The sequence below is a fragment of the Emydura macquarii genome, unplaced genomic scaffold (assembly GCF_026122565.2).
Source record: "Emydura macquarii macquarii isolate MOO-44397 ecotype Brisbane River unplaced genomic scaffold, CSIRO-AGI_Emac_v2 contig_629, whole genome shotgun sequence".
Taxonomy (NCBI): Eukaryota; Metazoa; Chordata; order Testudines; family Chelidae; genus Emydura; species Emydura macquarii.
In genome coordinates, this window is record NW_027130766.1 from 291,208 (window position 1) to 315,067 (window position 23,860).

Genomic DNA, 23,860 nt, shown 5'->3' on the forward strand with positions numbered 1-23,860 from the left:
GGAATAAAACCAGCGCCCCCAGGAGAGCTCTGGTGCCAATCTGCTGGCTGGGGCTGATGTTGCTACTGAGGGGGCGCAGGTCGGCGGCTGTCTATTGTGATGGGCACCCCCGCTCCCCGGGGTAGGGGAGCCGCTGCTGCATCAGAACGAAGGAGGCACTCTGCCCCCAGCTGTGCAGCAGAACGGGCCACCCTGGAGATGACCCAGGAAGGGGACGGTGGGGGTTGCTGGCTAATCCCCAAAGTCTCCACGAGCTGAAGCAGCCGCAGCCTCTGTCCCACTGTCTGATGGAGCAGGAAGAGGCTGGATTGGCAGCTGTTCACAGCCGAGGGATGGGCAGTGGGTGACGCGGGGCGGGATAACCCTAGCTGTGCCCTTTCTCTACCCAAATGCTGGGGTTGGATGCCTGAGACCCAGTCCCCAAAACAGACAATTGAGTGGGGCTCCCCGTTGCTCTGCCCGCCCTGAGGCCGGGGCAGTGGTGAAAGGGTCAGGAGGCAAGGCAGAAATGACACAGCCTGGCCATTTCCACAAGACCAGTTTTAATATCCGTCCTGAGGACGAGGAAAAAAAACACAGAATAAATTAATGAAAAAGGAGCCCAACACCCCCCCCTCCTGCCCGCATCCCCCAACCCAGACTTGACAAGCTGCGTTACAGACCGAGTAGCACGACACAGTAGCCGGGGACACATTCATCTGAGAGTCATCCGGGTCAGGGAGTCCCTGGGCCGCTCCCCGTCAGGTGACGGGAGCTCCCGCCAGGGCCGGCTGCAGGACGGCTTAGGCTTTGGGCGCCCTGGCCTGGTGAGCGGACACGAAGGACAAGGAGGTAAAGAGAGCCCAGGTGTGGCATGTTTGTTTGTTTCTTTATTCTAATGCAGCCTACGATGTTCGATAACGGTGATTTCAGGGACAGACGGGCCCGCAAATTCCTTCTTGGTAGTGAAAATCAGAGCCTGTACAGAGGCGCAGAGCTTAGAAAGACAGCTAGGAATATATTGCCATAAAAAGTATCGGCATGCAAGTGCTTTGTACAGTCGGCAGTCTATGAAATGGTGGTGTGTGTTGGTTTCTTTGTTGGTTTGTACAGTTCAAAAACAAGTGTGTCTTCAGAGCCTGAAGACGACCCACCCCCCCCCGACAGGAAAGGACGACGCAAGTCAAGTCCAAAGGCGCCTCTCGCTGGGTTTTGGCAGAGATGCATAATATATATACAGTTCTATATATATATATTATTTTTTTAATGCATAGCGATTTTCTTCCTTTTTTCCCCCGTTGCAAACCTGAGCTTGATCCCTGCTTTCCTGTGCAGTCTCCTTTCGCTAGCTCTTGGCCCCCGCGGAGCGTTCGGAGAGGTGTCAGCATGCTATTTCCTCCAGCGTTCCCAGGGTCGTCTGCAGGGGCACGTTCACAGTGTGGCTGATGGTTTCAGAATGATTTGGCATGGGGTCGCAAGAGCTCTGCGGGAGGAGAGCAACAGGGTTACTGCACCGGGCGCAGGCCTTCAGCCCTCACGCTGCCAGGCGTTGCTATCGAAGTCGGGGGGTGGGAGAGGAAGAAGGGGAGCTCAGTGGGAGCTCAGCACCTCACAGGATGAGACCCTCAGAGCCTTAAGTGTGCTGTAACTATACCCGTCTCTCCCCTCCCACGGTCATCTCGGTGCTTGGCTCCACCACGTCCGCACGGCAGCTCGACAAAGTCTCTTGCTGTTGGTCACCCCTGTGCTCCCCACTCAGCAGCACGGCAGCTGCATTTTGCCGGGGCGTACCTGGCACGTTCCCCTGCGGGGGAACACAGGCACCCCCGCCCTGTTGGGCAGTAGCGTCATGTTAGCGTGGCAGAGTAACGACACGCTGCTACCGTTTGACAACTCCCTGCTTGACATCCCAGCTACCAGGGTGCAGCAAGGAGCTGTGCTTATCCTGAAAGCACTTGCGTGAGGAGTGGCTGGGGGGCCGCCATCTACGCTGCTGATGGCCAATTCGGCACAGCCAAGCCGCCAGCTCTCCGAAACAGCTCACGCCCCCCAACGGATTCAGGTCAGCCTGGATAAAGCCTGCGGGCCAGCCTGCAACAGAGTGGGGCTTTCCAAACCTGCACGAGAGTGTCAGATCATCCAGGCTGGAATGACGCGGCACTGTAAACCCGGGCTTGGGGGCTCGGCGTTTCCAGACCCAGCCATGAGCGTCCACACTGCATTGTAAACCTGGGGTTATGGAGGGGATGGTCTGATGGGACAGCCTAGTTTGGCAATTATCTGATCTCTGACTACGAGCTGTGAATATGCCCAATGGTCTGTGAAGGGATGTTAGATGGGTGGGTTCTGAGTTACCACAGAGAATTTTTTCTCGGTGTCTGGCTGGTGAGTCTAGCCCACATACTCAGGGTTTAACTGATCGCCATATTTGGGGTCGGTAAGGCATTTTCCCCCAGGCCAGGTTAGCAGAGACCACGGGGGCTTTTTCGCCTTCCTCTGGACCGTGGGGCATGGGTCACTTGCTGGTGGATTCTCTGTATTTTAAAGTCTTTAAACCATGATTTGAGGAGTTCAATAACTCAGTCATAAGTTAGGGGCCCATCACAGGAGTGGATGGGTGAGGTTCTGTGGCCTGCGTTGTGCAGGAGGTCAGAGTAGATGATCATATTGTTTCCTTCTGATCTTAAAGTATAGGAGTCCTATAAGTTAGACAAAAATATAGAATACTTTTGTTTGGACATCTCTCCATCAGACCCATCCCTTCTCCTCACTCAGCATCAGAGACACTGGCGCATCCCTGCACACGCGTAGCTTCTGCTCAGGGCTACAGGGAACTGGCGTTTGGGGTTTTCCCTTCACAGCAGAGCTGGTGGAAATTTTAGGGCCAAAATATTTTCCCACTGAAAAACATAGGGTTTCATCCAAACCAAAACGTTTCATGGCAGACTGTCATTTGGGACAAAACGCTGTCAGCTTTGCTGATGGGAAGCTTCAAGACAAGGAGAAGATCTTCAGTCCATTTCCTTTCCAACTGAAATTTTTTGTTTTGTGAACAACTGAAATGTTTTCCAAACATCCAATTTGGAGTTATTCTCCCGCCTGCCATTTTGCCACTAAACGTGAGTGAATGAATGAGGGCCAGGATGGGTGATTTTTATTTATTTATATTTTTAATGATTTATTTAATTTTATTATTATCATTTTGGCAAAACTGGAAACTTTTTGGGTGGAAAGTTTCAATTTCGCAGAAACTGCATTTTCCCTTAAAGAAAAAAATTAGGTGGAAAATTCCAGACCAGCTCCAATTATTTGACTGTAGAGTGGCGGAGCGGGACCCAAATTGTGCGGAGAAGATTAGCCCATGAATTTCCCTCGGCTCTTCCTTTGGTTCTGCTGCTGGGAAGGACGGGGCTGGCAATTAGTTTGAACATCTCCCTGGTACTAGAGAGAGAGCAAGGAAGTGAGTTCTTGAGCTTGCATGTGCCTGTGTGGGCCATGTTCACAGCTACCCTGGATTCTCCACTGATTGGAATTAGTTCCAGCCTGGGGAGGGGCTGAGAAACAGAGAACCCTAGGGAGAAATCTGAAAGGGTCAGAGTCCAACTGGGCCTGTGTGGTCCTACTCCTCCTCCACTTCCCCATCCAGGCCCTGCCCTGAGACTCCCCAGAAGCAGAAGACCACATAGCAAACTCATAACAACAAGAGGGCTGGAAAGCACTTTGTTGTTCTAACCCTCCATAGGGACACTCACACTCTGGATTGGAGGCTTGGCAGAGCTGTTAATTCAGACATGAACCTCTATTTAATCAGGGACTTATGCCCACATATTTAAATACCTAACTCCCCTTGAAATCAATGGGCGTTAAGAGCCGAAATATTTTTGAGGATCTGGGTCATAGCCATCTAAAAGGCTTACACAGCAGGCAAAGACAGGGAGGCGCTGCTAGGAGTGGGCTGGAAATCTGTCTCCGAAATAGAACTCCAATTTTGTTTTGCACAAGATGCCTTTTTTCTGTCATTATTGCAAAATGGCATTTCTCTCTCCCCTCCTCCCCCCAAAATTGAAACTTTTTTGCACACAATTGTCGACAGGATTGAAAGTCTCTGTTTTGGGCAATATTTCCCGTGATCATTTTTATTGATATTTGTCTTGACAATTTATCACCATGTTTATAGAAATCATTTACAAAATCCTCATAGAAAAATAATGGACTGAGAACTCCGCTTTCAGCCAGACGACGCGTTTTTGGGAAAACGCAAACATTTCAGTGACGTTTTTGCTACAACATGCCAATAACGTTTTGAGACAAAAGGGCAGTCAAGTGTACCATGGAACATTTCATGGAAAAAAAAATAAATAGAAAATTGGGTCAATTTCAAACCTGTGACACAGAAACAAGTTCGAAATGTTGTACAAAATTGCGTTCTAGTGTTCTGAAGAGTTCCGCTTGTAAAGCTCTGTCTAGTCTCCCCTTGGACTAAGTGAATGTTTTATAAAGGATTGTGCAGTTTTTCTTTACTCTCATCTACATTATCCAGACACGATCTGCCTACCTTATCTGCAATTTCTACACAGCCACGCTTGACGATTCTTGAGATTTTATCGTGCATCTTGCAGTATTTGGTGTTTTGCATAAAGCCCCTGGGAATCTCAGCTTTCATCTTTTCTTTTTTTAAATGAAGTTCTAGTCCTCAGGGTTTCAGAGGGAAGCTGGAAAATGGGACCCCCCCCCAGCTCAGAAAGCAAATAAAAAGACCCCCCTTCCCAATTAAAAAATAACCTCATGATTGTTAAAGCCGTCTCCTGATTTGTGGGGCCTGATCCTTGGTGCAATGCTCCCTATCTATGGGATTTTCCCTAGTAGCAAGGTCCATTAAGGGGCTGGCAGCTGGGCTGTGTGGAGACCCCGGGTGATGGGACTGACGGAGATCCTTACCATGTTTTCATCATGGCTCCCCTCCTCCTCCTCTTTGCCAAGCAGGTCTAACAATCTTTCCTTGATCAGCTGAAAGAGAGGGAGACTTGGTTACCTTAGGCAGGGAAAGCCACTCGCAGGCTCCCCTCCCCGAGCAGTAGCAGCACCCCATCAGCCAGGACTGGGTGACTGTCCAGATGAATCTTCACCCCAGCGTCTCTCCTGGCCCCCTTCTTCTGGGATGCGGGACTCACTCCGCAAGGCTGGCCTGTGCAATCAACACAAACATTTCCCAGGCTCCTTTGGGATCTTCCCCCACTCCCTGGTGGCATCTTGCCATCTCCAGATCTAGCTCCATTACACTGCAGCAACTGGGACCACGGGCTGGTGTCAGACCCTCCCGGGAGGACTGGCCCCAGGTGTCGCCACAAGCCCTGTTTCTATGTATGGGAGCCGCAATGGGACGTCCCTCCCCCCGATGCTCTGCCCCAACCCATCTGCTGGAACAGGCTTGTGGCCCATTGCGTGCCCCGTACTGCACTGCTGGTCGTGCAGAGGCCGATGTGACACATGGGCCCTGCCTCTAGCGCTCTGATGAGTCGGGTGGCTCCCAGGGGAAGGGGTGCCAGGTGCTGGCTGCACATCTGGCTCCCGCAGCTTTTGCATGATTCTAAGAGGCTGCAGATGTTGCGCTGAGTAGCAGGATTTCATCCAGAGATGCCTAATGGCTGGAGCTGTTCCCTCCCATGGCGCTCACATGGAAGGGCATTCAGCATCATTTCCAAAAGGCCCAGATCCTATAGCAGCGTTGTGAATCCATGGCTGGGGAGGGGACAGGCTAAAGGGAAGGGCCCCAGGGGAGTCACATTTTCCTTCCTCAGGCCCCCCAGTGATGCCAGCAGAGAATGAATGCAGCCCCCTTTGGGCTCAGGACACCTTCTTTACCAGAGGCTGGGGAAAGCTCTGCGTGATGGCCTGCAATTTAGCTGGGGCATCAGGGAACTGGGAAGATCCAGAAGAAGGCCAGGAGGCAATGCAGAGAAAAAGGTTCACCCAGGAGATCTGCAGTATTTGGGGGGAGCAGGGGAAAATGTCTCTTCCCTTGACAGTACAATTTGGGGAAAAGGAGAAAGTTTTCTGATGGGAAGTAGCTATTTTGTCGGAACGGCCATTTCAGTGAAAAATGTTGGTTGCTTGTGGAATTTTTCACTTTTCTGAAAAAATCTCAGGTGGTCGGGTGAAAATTTTTCAGTAACACCCCCCATTTTTGCCCATCGCTCTGAAATGTTTCAGCTACTGACAACCACAAAAGGTTGGGCTTTTGAGGCAAACCTGAAACATGTTGTAGAAACATTCTGACACTATGTTATCATCAACACTTTTCCCTGAAAAAACACCCCCAAACATTTCCCAAGCAGCTGTAGCAATAAGAGCTATTTCTAGGGACGCCATGAAAGCCTCGAGGGTGCCGGTAGATGGGCAAAGATACTTTGGCAGGAACATGGGAACTACCACACTGGATCAGACCAGCGGTCTGTCTAATGCTGTCGCTGACTGCCAATACCAGGTGCTTCAAAGGAAGGTGCAAGAACCTCCTTCAGTGGATTATTATGGAATAACCTATCTGGATAAGACTGGCCATTTTGGGCCAGACCAATGGTCCATCTAGCCCAGCATCCTGCCATCCGACAGTGGCTGGTGCAAGAAGCTGTACAGGGAATGAACAGAACAAGGCAATTTATCGCGAGATCCATCCTGTCATCCACTCCAGCTTCCATCAGTCAGAGGTTTAGGGATACCCAGAGCATGGGGTTGCATCCCTGCCCCTCCTGGCTAATAACCACTGATGGACCTAGCCTCCATGAATTATCTAGTTCTTTTTTGAACCCAATTATACTTTTGGTCTACCCTGGCAACAGGTTGACTGCTTTGTGTGAAGAAGTAGGTCCTTTTGTTTGTTTTAAACCTGTTGCCTATTAATTTAATTGGTAATCCCTGGTTCTTGTGTTATGTGAAGGTTCCTAACCCCAGAATATAGGGACTTGTCTACAAGGGAAAATTGACCAGTAATAGCTAGTCCAGAACTGCTACTTGGACACGCTCACTTTTATTTTGGAATAGAGTGTTCATACAGGGGAGGTATTCCAGAGTAGCTAAATTATATCAGAATAGTTATTCCCGAATGGTTATTCTGGAAGAGCTCTGCAGGTCAATTTCCCCTGTGTAAACAAGGCCCTGTGTCAGTGAAGGTTTCTCATCTCCAGCAGGTGTTCTTCCATGTGCCACTCTTGGGATGTGCCGTGTGAATGTGCAGAGGCCTTGCAGAAGAAAATGAAGCTGAAGCAGTGTCATTTCCCTTCCTAACGCCAAGAAATCAATGTTTGCCAAAGGAAAAAAGTCATCAAGAGAAAAATATTCTCCAGCTTCTCAGAGCACATTTCAAACAAGGGAGAGAAACATAAAATGGCCAAAAAAAAAACCCACCCTAGAATTTGATTGGAGAGAATTCTTACTATCTTCCTATTAAAGAATCCAAAGGAGAGGCTGAGTTGTTGGATTTTAATCAAATTCTGTGTGCACACAGATTGAGATATAAACTAGGAAGCAGAGTGGGTTTGAACTCCAAAGCCCAGGTTAGTTTTATGCTTGTATTTTTCATTATATTTTATTGCAGAATAATACCACTGAATATTAATGGCTGCTCAGAAGGAAGTATATACGTGGGACTGCCTGCCTTACATTGGAAATGCCTCACTATATCTTTAACACTTCACGCTTGTCTACACTTGAAATGCTACCGCGGCACAGCACTGCAGCGTTTCCGTGTGGACACCACATATGCTGATGGGCGGGGTTCTCCCATTGATGTACAGAAGCCACTTCCTTGAGTGCTGGTAGCTAGGTCAACAGAAGAATTCTTCCATCAAGGTAGCGCTGGCTACACCGGGGGCTTACGTCAGCTTAACTACATTCCTCAGAAGTGTGGATTTTCCATACCCCTCAGCAACGTAGCTGGGTCAACCTAATTTTTTAGAGTAGACCGGCCCTTAAAGTGGGATTGTTTAAAAGTACCTAAGCAAGTCAGGGGCCAAAGGCTCAATGAAAATCAATAAGCCTGATGTGCAAAACCCAAGGAAGGTAGTCTGACCTAATGGATACAGCACTGAACTAGCATTCAGGAGACCTTGGTTCTATTCCTAACTCATCCCCTGGGTGACCTTGTGCACTTCCCTTTGTGCCTCAGTTTCCCCACCTATAAAAAAAGTACAAAAGATCCACTGCTCAAAAGCACTAGTTCTAAGTGCTGGGTCTTATTATTTAGATACTTTTGAAAATGCCAGTTGACTGTCTCAAATGGCATGTGCCTAAAATACCCAGGATGTTTTAAAAACGCATGGTCCAAAGACACTGTCTAACTAAAATATCTGCATATGCTCAAAACTATTTGACTAAAATGGTCAAAACAATTTTACTCAAGTAGTCTCTGCAGTTAATTCAAATATCGAAACAGCTTTTTGTTTAATAAATAACACAACACGTGTCCTGGTGTTTAACTGGCATAACGTGGCGTGCACACACGGAAGAGCGGCATTGCTTGCGATCGCAAACCGGAATTTCCCTTTTTTACACCTCTCTTACGTATACATCTCAGCGGATCATAGTGCTGCGTTCAGCAACAAAGAGGGCAGCCCTCTTGGAGCTAAGTTAACACCCTTAAATTATTATCGAGGGCAAAACACAGCTTTAGAGCCTCAGGGATAAATTATTATTTGTGGTTTCCCCAGTTAGGATCATGGCTCCTTTATGCTCAGCACTGTACATATACAGAGTAAAGACAGTTCCTGGCTTGAACTGCTTACAGGCCAAAAGTCCAACTCTGCCACCCTTACTCCTGCAGAACAGGACCACTAATGCGGCTTAAATTGGCCTCATCACGATACCACAGCAAACGCCAGAGACTGCAATCCCTGGTGCCACCGCTGTGTGACTTTTCAGTAGCCTTATCTACGCTGGGAACACCCCTGCTGAAATCAACGGCCATTTTAGCTGCAGCTGCCACTGCAAATTGATTCAGCCTAGCGATGAGTGGTGCGATACAGCCCGGCGGGTTGTTTCAGGGTGAGGCGTGACTCAGTCTGAGGACCCAGCTGATGTGACAAGCGAGCTGAGTAGAGAAAGATGGGTGGCTACATGGCCAAACGGGGAGATGGCTAAATGGTCCAGGGACAGAGGGGAAGAGTTGCTTTATGGTTAAGGCTGTGGGGTAGGATTCCAGGCACCTGGGACTAATTCCCTTCTCTGCCACAGATCTCTTGTGTGACCTTGGGCACGTCACTTAGCCTCTCTGTGTCTCAGTTCCCAGCATCCAATATAGGGTAGGGCACAACTCAGAAAGTGACACCAAATGCCTTTAAAACTCACACCGCTTCCCAACGCTGGGGGACAGACTGAGACTTATTGTGTGCAGGCTCAAGGGGCCTTCCAAGGCAAGGGCTAGGCTCAGGTCCATGCATTTCGACAACCTCCTGACATCCTGCACCCCACTGCTCGCTGAGGCTGTGCCCGGTCTCCTGGCATGTCAGCCTGGCTCTGAATCTGCAATGCAAGCACTTGGACCCTGAGTCTGACACTGAGACCTGAGAGCAGCATCTGATGTCTTGATGTTGCACCTCCCTTGGAAGCAGCTGGTACCAACCGCTGCTGAAGACAGAAAACTGGTTCTGATCTGCTCTATCAATTCCTAGGTTCCTAGCTTGCTTCAGCGCTGATCTTTCCACGGCAGGACCAAGGACACGTCCTCTCCGGTGGAGGCATAGAGAGGGCTGTCCTGGATAAACCTAGTATGAATCTATGCTGGCTCTGCCCAGCCCAACCAGGCTATAGACTTTAAGGTCAGAAGGGACCAATATGATCATCTCGTCTGACCTCCTGCACAACACAGAACCTCACCCACCCACTCCTGTAACAGACCCCTAATCAATGACTGAGTTATTAGTCCTCAAATCATGGTTTAAAGACTTCAAGGTACAGAGAATCCACCAGCAAGTGACCCATGCCGCAGAGGAAGGCGAAAAACCCGCAGGGTCTCTGCCAATCTGCCCTGGGGGAAAATTCCTTCCTGACCCCAAATATGGCGATCAGTTAAACCCTGAGCATGTGGGCAAGACTCACCAGCCGGACACCTGGAAAGAATTCTCTGAACCCACCCCATCAAACATCCCATCACAGGCCACTGGGCATATGCTGGGTTCAGAGCAGCGTAATGACCTAATGTCCTGCCTCTCAGCAAGATGGCAGCCCTGGATTACTTCAAGGCGCTTTCAGAAATTGTGACGATTTGATGCAGATGACTGTGAGAAAAGCACAGAGGCAAGCAATGAAGGGAGGGGGTTGGCAGGGCTGCTTGGGGAGTGTCACCCCCCGAGACAAAGCATCTTAACAGGAGCAAATCTCACGCAAGCTACACACACCTGGGCAGCAACACAGCAGGGGCTCTTGCTAGGGTCCCCTACACACAAGCCTGGCAGGGTGTCCATCTGCAGGGTAAAGTTCCCAGCCCGGGACGCACGCACTCACCCAGCACTCGCACTCCTTAGTGGCGGAATGAGGACCGCAGAAGGGGAGATCTTACCTCGTAAATATAATCAAAGAGCTCTAGTATTGTGAGGATACTAGCACCAATAAACAATCCCATCTGACCGCCAATGTCACCTAGGGGAGAAAAACAGCTCGTTTTATTCACATGCTGGCAAAGAAACGTGCTCGGGGAATGCAGGTTGGGAAACGTCAGTGATGTCTTTCTCTGGGATTTTTCTGAGCACCTAACGGAGCCTTTCTCCCATGGCTAAGCAGGAAATCACAGGAGACACGCAGCCAGAATTTCCACCTCACCGTCCGTCAAGGTTTCCCCTTGGGCTGACGCGACGGTGACATGATAATGCAGGCGCCGTGCTCAGTGTGTGTGTGACTTCTTGCCCCAGCAGGTGCTGTCACACGAGAACGTTACATTTACTAGAAAACCTCCAGCTCACACCAGGGATCCAGTCTGACGCATGATCAGGTTCCGTGTGTCCTGCAGGAGAGCCCGACCGTTTCAAACACCCGCTTGCTCACTGCCGGGGATGAGGGAAGGGAAGAAAAGAGGGAACAAAGCCTCCGTGAGGAAGTGTTTTCCGGTGACTTGTCAGCTGGGCTGCAGTGTTCGTTTCACAGTGCAGGCGGGGATCACTGTGCCAGCCCTTGCCCTCTGGAACTGCTGGGGCAGAACATGGGGAAACATGACAACACTCGCTCTTGACCGGAGGGGAAGGCTAAAGGCAAAATGCACCTAAATGAAGGAGACCCGGGTCTTAGCAGCGGAACTTATCCTTCCAAACGCTAACGGGGGCGTGGTGCAGGCTGACAGGCCTGCAGGGGGAAGTTATATCCTTACAGAACGCGAGCAAGCGACATTCACGCTGCCCCCTACCCCTGCCCTGGGAACCACCTTCTAGGGGTGGAGTGCAATCTTCGTGGCTCACTTTCTTTCTAAACCTGTTACAGGAGTGTTCTATGCCAGGATACAGGTAAAGAAAGATGGTGCCGGTCTGGGGGGCTGGAACAATTTTTATAGTGGGGGTGCTGAGACCCATTGAACCAAACTGAAAACCCTGTGTAGGATGGAAACCAATTCAAGCCAGGGGCTGCAGCAGCGCCCCCGCACCTCTGTTCCTGCATCTATGGTGCCAGTAGATGGCGCTCAAGAAGCTGTAACACAGGGCCTGGGTTTTGTAGACCCCTATGTGCATCGTAAATCATTTTCTCTAGCCGCGCTTCACCACCTCCTTCTTTCCAGGTTTTTTGCACAATGGCCAACAAAGGGAACAATTGCACTGGGGGTACCTAAACCCTGAGACCTCACCCGACAACACTCACTCATGTAATATAAACCACTGCAACAGGCTGACTTTGCCCCTAGAGAAAAAGGCCTTTGTAACCGATCACCTCCCCCGGCCTCACCCGTGTAACAGTTCAGAAGCCGTGGCTGAAGCCCTGAAGCTGCGTGAATCCTGTCAAGAATAAAGCCCGGCTGCTCCAGAAATCCCCAGCGCATGCCTCTCTGTCCTCATGCCCATCTCAGCTGCCTGGCCTGACGTGGACCCAGGAGCACAGCTCAGCGATGATGGTCCGCATGAATATCTCATCAACGAACGCATCAGTCTGTTAATAGCCCGTGTTAGCATCCAGCCTGATTCACTTTCACGGCTGCTGGGTCAGTAGGTTCTAGTCATTTACTTTAAAACCGTGGAGAGAGAGAGAATAATGGCAGAGGCAAAGGCTTAAGGATCTGCAACCCTCCCAAAGACCATGAAGCCTAGGAGCTGAGTCTGGTGCAAGCATTGCCATAGAGGGACAGATTTGTGTCTGGGGAGTTTATGGGAGGGCCACGTTCTGGGTTTGTCCAGTCACCTAAGGGTGAGTTGCGGGAAAAGAGCAGAACAGTCACGTGGTGCTTTTACTAAAGCAAAGAATCCAGCTCACCTCTGCCCTTGCCGTATCATTTTTGTTTGAGTTCTTTTTCCTTTGCAAATGTAGGAGGTTTCCCTACTGGGCTCCGACTGCTTCCCCCCAGACCATCAGCAAATGTTCCTTTGCCATGTACGTGAACCAGGCTGGGCATTTATGACAATGCATTGTACAGTCTGATCAGAACCAGCCCAGAATAACTGCATGGGACTGACTATTGCATTCGCTATTGTCTGGATGCTACAACGGGCAGAGATGCAAAAGAGACGGGTTTTAAATATGGCCAAAGACTTGCAAGGACAACTCAGGCAAGACTCCGAGTTCAGTTTCCAGGTCTCTAAAACCAGGGGAGTGAGATTTCTATTACTCACATCCTAGAGAGTTGAGAGGGCTAACCACATGATGTTACACGTCTGCTGCGTGCGCTCTGAGCTCTCACCATCAGGCCAGGAGGCCTCTAGGGAGGAGGCAGCCTTTCCTTATGTGGCAATGTGCCAAAAATTCGCAAGGGCACCTTCTCATGCAAAAGAACTTTGATCAGGTTCAGTCCTCCGGAATTTGGGAAAAATTGAAAGTATGGTTGGGTGCAAAGTCACTTGAACCAAATCGTCAGAAATTTTCACACTAATTTCCGTGAAAAAGATTGTCACCAATTTCATCCAACCCTGTCTTCCAACTGAGGAGAGTTGGTCTAGTGGTTAGGGCAGTAGCCTGGGACATGGGAAACTTCTATTCATTTCCCTACTCTGCTACAGGTTACCTGTGTAACTAGGGCAAGTCACTTAGCCTCTCTGTGCCTCAATTCCCCACCTGTGTAATGGGGGTAACAGCACTGCCCAGCCTCACAGGGGTGTTGGGAGGTAAATAGAGTAAAGATTGTGTGGTGCTCAGATTCCACAGTGAAGGGGTAGAGAAGTGCGATAGACCAGTGTTACTCAACAACTGGTCCCTGAGATCTCCCTGACACAGTTTAGGAAGGCAGCAAGCCAGTCCGTGATAGAAAAAAGGTTGGAAAACTGCCTTAGACAATCAAATCAATGCCTGTGTCTGTATAGTGCCAAAAATAATAACAACCATATTCACTGCAAAAGTTTGGTAAGCAAAATTGAGGGCCCGCGAGCCATCAGCACCTGGAACTGCAACTAGCTAAAGCATGGAAGCAGCCAACAAAAGCAGATGTGATCAGCCCATGCAATTCTGTCCCCATATGAAATCTCCCTTGCTTTGTTTTCTATTCCAGCAGCCGGGAAGGGAAGGAGAGGGGTGCAGATCTAGCATTTTGCAGTTGGAACCGGGGTGGGTGAGAATAGTATCCACTTATTAACATTATGCAGATGAGCCTCATGCAGATTTATCTTCATCTTTACAGTGAATTGCTTGGGAGCTACTGCTATTGTCTGCCTGGCTTTCAAAGCAGCATTTTCTGGCACAGGGATGTCTTGGCTTTTTCTGCATGAACATCAAAGCCAGCCCAAACAGAACCTAGTCGAAGCAGTGAACTGAGTCATTTTCCATGTAAATAACACCGGGAAAACAATGTTCCTCTGCAACTGTAGTCACAGGCAGAGAGACCAATATGCTTAGCAACATGCAGCTCTTGTGAAAGAACACTGGGTCAGAGTGAGCCACTCTGTCCGTGCCAGGCTTTTTTCCCTTGCCCGTAGCTCCTCCACCGCAGGTACTCAGGAGAGACTCATCTGCTAAGTATGAGGCGACGTGGTTAGCTGATTGTTCAAGTTCCCCGTTATTGTATTTGCTGGAATACACAGGAAGCAAAGTGATACAGCGGGAGGCAATTTTACTGCATGTTCCCAATCTGTCATTCAGCTGCAGGATAAAGCATTCATGAATAGAAAACATCGTATTAGGATATAATAGAAGCAGCATCTATAATATTGCATTGCAGAGCCTAATGGCACGCTCCGACAGCATTGCTGCTGCATGACAATACAGGGCACTGAAAATGCTACCTCCCTGCCCCCACTGGTTCCTCCAGTCCTCTTGCCCCACGGCCTTCTCCACCGCCCCCTCTGGAGCGTGGTTCACCCGTCCTGGAGTCCTAGGGTATGTCTTGACTGACAGCGGCAAATTCGCCGCCCTCAGATCGATCTATCCGGATTGATTGAGTGGCCGTGAAGACCTGTTCAATCGATCCGGAAGTCAATTCAGTTAAATCACCTCCTCAAAAGGGATAGCGCTGAAGCTGACTCCCAGACTGTCCTTTATTGCCCATGCGCTCCTGACTTCGGTTTGCATTGTCACCGTCCTACTTCTGCTCCACTTCATGAGGCCTGGAGATGTTGTGGGAAAGACCCCAGTCCTGACCTTGTCTAGTACCTGGAGTTCGTCCAGATGCACGGTTCCGATGTGTATTTCACTTGAGGTGCGCCATACATCTGAGACCGTAAGATTTTCACTAGCAGTGTCTGTTAGTCCTCACTTGTGCCTTCTCCTCCTCGCACTCTGATGCAACGGCATAAGGGGCAGTGCGGAGCGACTGCCTCTCCAGTTCCTTCTCTACTGCGAACAGATAAGGCTCTGCAGCAGAAGGGAAGGAGGGTGCAAAGTGGAGCATCTATGGAGACCACACATCGCAAAGAACTCCAGCTACTGTAAAAGGTAAGTAACCTTGCTTTCTTCTTCAAGTGAAATCCCTGGCTGGGATGATTTAGTCGGGGTCGATCCTGCTTTGAGCAGGAGATGGGACTAGGTGACCTCCTGAGGTCCCTTCCAACTCTCATCTTCTATGATTCTATGATGGCCCCTACGTGTATTTGATTTGAGGTGGCTCGCAAGCAGTATTCATTGAGGAGGAGGGTGCAAGGACTTTGGCTGCCTCACAAAGTGAAGGACGGCTCTGCTGAAGAATGCGTCTGCTTTAGAAGCTCGTACCAGGGCATAATGTCTTGCAAAGGTGTGAACGGAGCCCCACATTGCTGCTCTGCAAATCAGAAGAGGGACATCCTGAAGAGAGACTACTGGTGTAGTTCTGGCTGAGTGGGCCTCCCATTTTGCGGAGGGGGAGGGGTCGCCGTTAACGCGCAGCCATGGAGGATGCAGCCCGAAATCCATGTGGAAAGTCTATACGCAGAGCTAGCTTCCCCACCCATGTGTTTGGCAAAGGAGACAAACTGTTTAGGATGTCCTGAAGGATTTTGTCCTCTGTAAGTAGAAGGCAGCTAGATGGACCTCCAGAGGGCGAAGCTTCCTGTCCTCTCTGGTGGCCCATGGCTTTGGACAGAAGACAGGTGAGTGGATGACCTGAGATAAACTTAGGTTGTAACCTCACGGAAACTTTATTCTTCTGGATAGGGAGGGCCAGTCATATGGGCACCAAGTTTGCCTACTCTTCTAGCGGAGGTGATTGCAACCAGAAAGGCAACCTTCACCAATGGGTGCGTGAATGAATCTGAGATTAAAGGTCTGAATGAGGCATTCATCAAAGCTGATAGAAAAATACTGAGATCCCATATCGGGGTAGGTTTCAGAACCAGAGGAAAAGTTCCGACCAGTCTCTTCAGAAGCCTTGCTGTAGAAGGACGAGCGAAGATTGAATGGCTGTTCATTGGAGGATGAAACATGCTAATAGCTGCCAAGTGCAATTTCAAGGAGCTGATAAATAGTCCTGGTGTAGTCCATAATAGTAGGGATCTCGGAGGCTAGCCGAAGATGCTGGCACCAAGTAAAAAATCTTTCCATTTTGCTGGGTAGCATTTTCTCTTGGAGTCTTTTCTGCTGCTGCTAAGGGTGGATTTGTACCGCCTCCGAGCGTTCGTCATCCATCTGAAGACCAAATTGTGAGATTGAAGGATGCTGGGTTGGGGTGCTGGATCTTGCCTTTGTCGCAAGGCAGTGAGCTTGGGAACAGCGGAACGTGCGAGAACAGCTGGAGAACGCTTGGGAACCAGAAACTGCCTTGGCCACCGAGGAGCAACTAGGATCACCAATGCTCTATCTCGTCTGATCTTCCTCAGGAAACAAGGAAAGAGAGTGATGGGCAGAAACGTGTCCATCGGTGATTCCGAGCACTGTGCTAGAAATGCAGCTCTGCAATTGTGCCCTTGAGCCTCTCTGGAGCCGCACGTTGGGCTTTTCTCGTTCTCTTGAGATGCAAAGGGATCCTGCCAAGGGAAGCCATACGGCTGAAAGAGGCTCTGTATCACCGAGTCATGTAGTTACCACTTGTGCTCCTTGGAAGAATGCCTGCTGAGGCTGTCTGCCAGAATAGTCCGCGCCCCTGGAAGAGATGCCATGGCGAGGGTGATCTGGTGGTGTGTTCCGGACATTGACCGGCTCTGTGCAGAAATGGGTGCACCTCGCCCCTCCGTGTGTGTTGATGTAATACACTGTTCTCAGACTGCCCTGCATGGCCTGAACATGCAAGGATCGAGTGAATGGTAGCAATCATTCGCCAGCTTCACGTACTGCAAGCAGCTCCAGAAAGTTTATGTGCAACTGGGATTCTTATTGGGTCCAGCTACCCTCTGCTATGTGTTCATCCACAGGGGGTCCCTCCCTCTCCTCCCCGTAGGAAGGTGTCTGTCCTCAATCTTCCTGTGGGTGATGGAGGGATGAAGGGATGCCCCACGCTCCCCGCCTTCCTGTTTTCCTGCCAAGGGAGTGAAGTCAGAGCTCTGTAGGCACGTCTACACAGCCAGCAGCAGTGAGCCTCTGAACCTGGGGAGACAGACTCAGGCTCATGCAATAGCTGTGCAGACAGTGCTTTCCAGTTGCGGCCTGGGCTGCGAAGTCCATCCCGCACCTTCGGCTCCAGAGCCTGAGCTCCGGCCTGAGCCATAGACTCTACGCAGCTACATTTAGTGCTGCGGTGTGAGCGCCGCGAGCCTGGATCTGTGGGGCCTGTGGGGGAGTCAGACTGATTTGTCCAGACTGTGCTTGTAGCTTGTCCATAGCCACACCTGGAGACGTCACAGCTGGAGTTTCGCAAAGAGACGGACACGAGCCCAGGTGGCTTAGGAGGATGAGACAGCTTCATACTGTCGTCTGAGGTCCTTCCTAGTCTGGGATCTGCCCTTAGACAGAGCCTCTGCCCTTTGGCTCTGATTGACTCTAGGGTTGCTCTAACAAAGCCCATAATCTGCGCCGGAGCCAAGCACACAGCTACCATCTGAGCAGGCACAGGGCTGCTCGCTGTACTTCTCGGTGTAACCTCCCTGCGAGGAGCCAGGTGTCACAGGAAGGGAGTGCGGACATCTCTGATGACACAGGGGAGCTGCCACTACCGACCACACCTGCGTGAATGCCCTCAGAGCCATCGAGAGACTGAAGAGGGCCCTCTGCATTGGTAAGGTCTAGGCCCACGGTAAACTCCTGGGGATTTCCTGCGTGCAGGGTGAATGTCTACGTGGACATAAGCGTCCGTTACATCAAGAGCTGTGAACCAGTTGTCTTTGTTTAACAAGGGGATTACGGAGGCCAGCGTGATTATTCCGAACGTCAGGTGGCGGATGAAGACATTCTGCTGTCTGAGATCCCGTACGGGCTGCCCACCTCCTTCCTTCTAGGGGGTGAGGAAATATCTTGAGTAACATCCTTCTCCCCCGTGGCTCCAGATGGCACAGGGAGCCTACTTCCTGTCTGAGCAGCCTCTCATGGGAACACAAGTGGCTGGAGTCCCCTAGCTCCAATTGCAAGAATAACGATCCACTCAGCTGATAGCACTTCCCAGAATCTCTCGGTGATGAGCCTGCGTTGTCGGAATCTGTTGTCTCCTGATGGCCCATGGTGAACTTCTCTGTGCACTGTAAGACCTAGCACTTTGGCCAAGCTTTGGTTGGCCTCTTGGTTAATGTCCGAGAAGGAATAAATGCTTGTTGTTTTTCTATTCCCGTACGGCCATACTGTTGCTTGTTTATAACAGCATTGGAAACCTTATTGAGGGCGCAGAAGAGAAGAATGAGGGGGGATTTGATAGCAGCCTCTAACTACCTGAAGGGGGTTCCAGGGAGGATGGAGCTAGGCTGTTCTCAGTGGTGGCAGATGACAGAACAAGGAGCAATGGTCTCAAGTTGCAGTGCAGAAGGTCTAGATTGGATATTAGGAAAAAGTTTTTCCCTAGGAGTGTGGTGAAGCACTGGAATGGGTTACCTAGGGAGGTAGTGGAATCTCCATCTATAGAGGTTTTTAAGCTGCGGCTTGACAAAGCCCTGGCTGGGATGATTTAGCTGAGGTTAGTCCTGCTTTGAGCAGGGGGTGGGACTAGATGACCTCCTGAGGTCCCTTCCAACTCTAATATTCTATGATTCTATGATCATGTGTGGTGGCAACAGGGAGCGGGATATGGGACCAGGTCCATAGGGAGCTCACACGCAATGGGTGTTCGATGACCCATATGAGCCAAGGGAGTGATTTCAATTCAGTGCTTTATGAGCAAGTATTATCATCACCAAGCATCCTACTGCGACCGGCCTCTGGTGACACTGAGCAGGGACGGCAAGAGCTGAAGGGCCAACAGAAGCTGAACTGGAGGCACAAATACACTTGGCATTTAGGAACCTTGCCCCATCTTGTACATTAAACCCCTCACGCAGAGCCAGTGATGCTGAGGAAGCCAAAGAGAAGCCACCTCCTGACATTCATCACATGGAGACCAGAAAGGAGACCAGCACTCTGATGGGAGAAGAAGGTCCCAGGCTGGATGCTTCCTCCCCAGGAAAAAGCTCCTGGTTGTGAGGTCAGGAGGAAATGCCATCTGCAGTGCCCTCCGCTGACCTGACTGACTCATGCAGCCGGCACAGCCCAGATCAGTAGCCATTTCTCCTATTAATGAGGCCTGTGTATGGAATTCACAACGCAATACATAATAGTACAACACACGGGCCACCAACAGAGGCAGCCATCGGTCACATGGAGACAGCGGCTTTCCTCCCAGGGATCCCAAACCGAGAGGAGGAGAGTGCGAGCGTGCTGAGATTCCTTACGAAAAGTCGCTCGCACACGCTCAGGGCTGGCATGCCTGCATTCCTGCCGTGGGGAAATGTGGAGAGGAGGAAGCCGGCCCAACCTCAGCGTCACACTGGGGGCCCTTCCCTCCCCCAAATCTCTTGCCAGACCATTGGATGGTATTTAGCAGCCATGAGCTGATAGAACCACTCTCCACATTTGTGCTCTTGCTCCCACATTCTGGCCAGGCCAGGACTGAAGCTCTGCTGGCATCAGAGCAATGCCAGGCCGGACTTCTGGCCCTGAGAACCCCCTTTGCTCTCCTGTGACTGGTGAACACTTCCTTCTGCTTCCTCTGGGGCGGGTTGAGTTCCTTCTTCCAAGTTTTTCTCTGGCCATCTGCTAGGCCCTGCAGTGCAGTAACTGCCCTTCTGGCTGAGCAGAGATTGACCTGAGGTCTAGCCAGAGGTCATGACAGAGTGACAGGAGACATCCTGCCTGGACGAAGGTCCCTCGTGGCAGAGTCTCCACGCAGTGCCTTCCCTTCCCAGCGTGCCAGACGCTAGCAGACGGTTAGCAGATGAGCTCTCGCATAGCGCCGGCGGCATTTACTCCATCACACTCACATTCATAATTTATATTTGTCCAGAAGCTTTCAGTCCAAGAGGATCCCAATGCAAGCTGCCTCAGCCAGATGTGTTCTGCTTCACGGGAACAGAGCCACCTCTCGGGTGGAGCGCGTCAAACAACTACGGCACGGCACCAGGCCGAAGCTCCAGTCTTGTGAAAAATGCCTTGAGAGCTTTAGCAACCACACTCAGAAGACAGGACCGAGGGGTTTGAAATTCACAAGCTTCTCCCCCTTCCCCCCCGACACATAACATATGAAGGAACTGGGTCAACAAGCATTTGAACCGCTAGCTCCACGACGCTTACGTGCTACATCCGAACCGTACAACACTATGCTGATCATCTAGCATGGCTCCAGTCCTGCTCCGCTGCGAGCGCAGGATTTCTGGGCCCTCCTCCATCCCAGCATGTTTCTCTTGGAATCGTCTACGGGCCCCGGTGTTCTTTCATTTGCAGAATTATCGTGGGAGGGAACCATCTGCCGGGAACGGAGCTTTCCATGGCTTGGATGCAAAGGTAATTCATTAGGCGAGACATTGGATGTGTGACAAATTGTGCATTCTGTTCAGGAAATTGAGGTCAAATCTGCCAGCTTAGCTTCAGCATTTGTTCCTGGCAAAGAACTTTAACTGGGGCGATGGAGACCATCCCGGGCACAGCTGCCTGCCTTTGGTTGCCACCTTTTCCAGCTCGCTTTTTAATCTGTGACACGCTGACCTTTCAGATCCTCCCGAAGCTGCACCTGAGATACACGCTAGTCATCTGCCTCTCCAGAAGCATGGGCGCTGGATTCATAAATACACACTGCAGTTGATGGGATGAGAATCGTTGTACGGAGGGCAATCTACATGTGCTTAGAGAGGAGGACTTTTCAAACAGAGGAGACATAAGGAGAACCACTCATCTCTGGCTGGGCGTGCATCATTTGACTTCGCCACAGTTGCTAATTACCAGAGCATTTTGTATCGAAGCAGATTCTGCCCCCAGCCCAGCCTCTCTCTGCTTCGGCCCTGATCTGGGGACGCACAATACTAAGAGTGTGCAGCAAACAGGCAGCATGCGCTGGGTGCTGGCTTCGTTGCAACATCAGCAAAGAGAAACACGGGAGTAGGAGAGAGAACTGGGTTGGAAGGGAACAGTGAGACTCCGTGGCCTGAGGCGATGGCAGCTGGGACACGGGGGGGATTGCAATCCCCTAGAAAAAGCGTGAAAATGCAGAAGAGAGATTCCAGTTTATAAAAGGAGCCTTGGAGGAGTTTGAGGCCAATGAGCAAATCCACAAAATTCACCAACTGTGCAACCAATTCCAGCCTCTCCTAACAGCCATGTCACCACACCCCCTGCGCTGTGATCCTGCCAGCTTTTGCCATACAAGCAGCAGGGAGCTTGTTCAGTGCATCCCGGGCTTTGGGGGCCGCAGTCATTGGAGCCGTGAGCTCCGGTGTGGTCTGCTGGTGGCGACGTGAAACTGAGCTCTGCAGAATCGGTGCTCATTAAAGATCCCATTGTGTGCTTCGTAAGAGAGGATCTGGCTGTGAGTTGGGCACTCGCCTTTTGTGCTAAATGGCTTTGCATGGCTGCTGTGTGCTGCTGAAAACAGCTGCTGCCCACTCCAGAAATAGGTGGAAATGAGTGGTAAATACAGTAATCCCTCTGTGTCTCCAGGCCCAGCTCACAGGTGCATTAGTCAATGTCTGTGAAGCGTTTCCTCTGGGTTGCTGCTACAGAAGGATGGATTGCATGGGGGCAACGGCTTCAGATCTAGAAGAGACCCCCGATGTCAATGGAGTTAGGGCCAGACATTGGCTACCACAGCATAAATCCAGAGTAACTCCCCTGACTTCAGCAGCGTGGGGGGCAAATTGAGCTCAGTGGTGCTGGTGTCAATCTGGAGTAGCCCCACTTCCGACAATGGAGTCACGCTATTTTTTTCCTGGGTGCGACGGAGAAACACCTCTGGCCCTCTCTCTTCCTCTCTGATCAATGACCTCGACCCACCAGTTCCAGGGAAGTTTTATGCCCTGTTTGGGATTTCTGACTGAACTCAAGCACATGCAATGACATGATCCGGATCTTTGTAGCTCAGTGAGCAGCAAACACCATTAGAAGCACACCTCGGCTCTTCGCAGTGGCTCAACCATTGCAAGGCGGTGACACAATCGATCAGGGTTTCACCTAATTCTGCCAGGGGCGGACTCCCTCAGCAAGGTGCGAGGCGGCCTGAGAGCTCCGAAGAAAGGACAGATCTAATGGCGTGGGCTCCAGGAAAACCTTTGCAAGTGATTAAGGTGGGCACAGCAATGTCTCTACAAGAGGCAGGGTGTTCCAATTGTTAGCGCAGCAGCCTTGGATGTGGATGACTAACGGTCAGTTTCCAGATCTACTACAGACATCCTGGGTGACTTCAGGCCGAAATCCTCAATAATTTAACAGTAATACCTAGCTCTTACCTTCGTTAGATCTCCAAGCACTTTGATGAGCCAGTCGGGATCACCCTCCCCGTTTTTACCAATGGGGAAACTGAGGCACAACATGACTTGCCTGAGGTCACCCAGCAGGCTAGCGGCAGAGTTGGAATTTGATGCTAGGTCTACTGAGTCCCCGTCCCCTGCTTTAGCCACTAGCCCACATTGCCCCCAGGTGCTCCCTGATGGAGGTCACAGAACTAGAGATCCATAGGCGGGGAGAATGCGGCCGTTGTGTTAGTGAGGCCATTCGGTGAGGAATTGAAGGACGAGCACGATCTGCCGCGTGCAGGGTGAGATCACGCAGGGTGAGATCACGACCTCCACGGTGACTGCAAAAGAAGAATGGGCTGGGAAGGACGGGTGTGTGGGACGTGTTTCCCTGGGTCTGATTCGGACTCAGACAGAAGGGCAGGGAGCCGACCCCGGGTAGCCCTGAAGCTTTGTCGTTGATCTGTGTGTGTGTGTCATTTTTGTGACTTCGGGGTGGGAAGGTGCCAAGTCCCCAGCGACCGCGTGGCAGCTGAAACCTGCCTGTCCAGTGGGATGTAGCCTGGGGCTGGGGGGCTTGAAATGGCGAGCGAGAGAGAGAGATTTGACGAACGCCAACAAGGCCGTGCTTTCATCGGAGCATGAGGAGAGCAGCCCAGCTGCAGGGAGCCCCACGGCGGAGAGGCACAAAGGCCGGCGGCTCGGGGCTCGGGCTGGCAAGGGGGTGGCTTGGATTGACGGCAAAAATGTTGGGGCAGCCTGTGGGAGCACAGGGGGTCAACTCCGTGCCCGGCCAGTCCAAGCGGGGCCCAGGCACTGCGGCTAAGACTGTACCTTCCCCACGGTGCGCGGGAGGAGAAGAGGGGGGCAACATCCCTGTGACTCAGCCCCCCCCATCCCCATTTGTAAATGAGCGGGCAATGCCCAACGAGACGCGGGGCCCTGGTCTGGGCCGGCCGCCACCATCACATTGCCACAGCGGGTTGGCTGGCTGAAAGGTCTGGTGACCCTAGGAGGGGATGGGGGGGGTGGGTTGCATGTGACCCCACAAGTGGGGCGGGGGCAAGAGCTATGGCTGACCCCTGGGTGGGGTGGGGGCTGTGCATGACCCTCAGTGGGGCAGGGGCATGAGTTCTGAGTGACCCTTGAGTGGGGTGGGGGGGGCTGTGAGTGACCCTTGGGTGGAGGGGGTGGGGGGGGCTGTGAGTGTCCCTCTGTGGGGAGGAGGCACAGCCAGGAGACAGCCTCTCAGTCAGGTTGTGATCTGCCGGGTGCCGACATCTGAGACTCCCTGGCCAGGCGCCTCAGTGGCCGTCACACAGGCCTGACTGGCTCCGGGGGTCGGAGGGGGCCAGCTCTCTGTCCCTGCTACCTTGTCACCGGCCGCCTCATGCCCGCCCAGCCCCTAATGGACCCCGCCTGGGGCACCACGACCACCTGCGTGTCGGGCGAGCGGCCAGCTGGGCTTC

At 51.4% G+C, this 23,860-nt stretch overlaps 1 protein-coding gene across 4 annotated transcripts in view; it reads right to left on the reverse strand.

The window, feature by feature from the left end:
* Positions 1-521: 521 nt before the first annotated feature.
* ASIC2 (acid sensing ion channel subunit 2) overlaps positions 522-23,860 on the reverse strand; it is a 900,906-nt gene continuing 877,567 nt past the window's right edge. For 2 of the 4 annotated variants that reach the window (XM_067540972.1, XM_067540971.1), the window contains exons 8-10: positions 10,529-10,608; positions 4,918-4,986; positions 522-1,462 (exon numbers count right to left, since the gene is read on the reverse strand). In XM_067540972.1, the coding sequence (XP_067397073.1) occupies positions 1,361-1,462; positions 4,918-4,986; positions 10,529-10,608 (251 nt within the window). In that variant the 3' untranslated portion in view covers positions 522-1,360. The other 2 variants (XM_067540969.1, XM_067540973.1) reach the window with 2 other exon arrangements.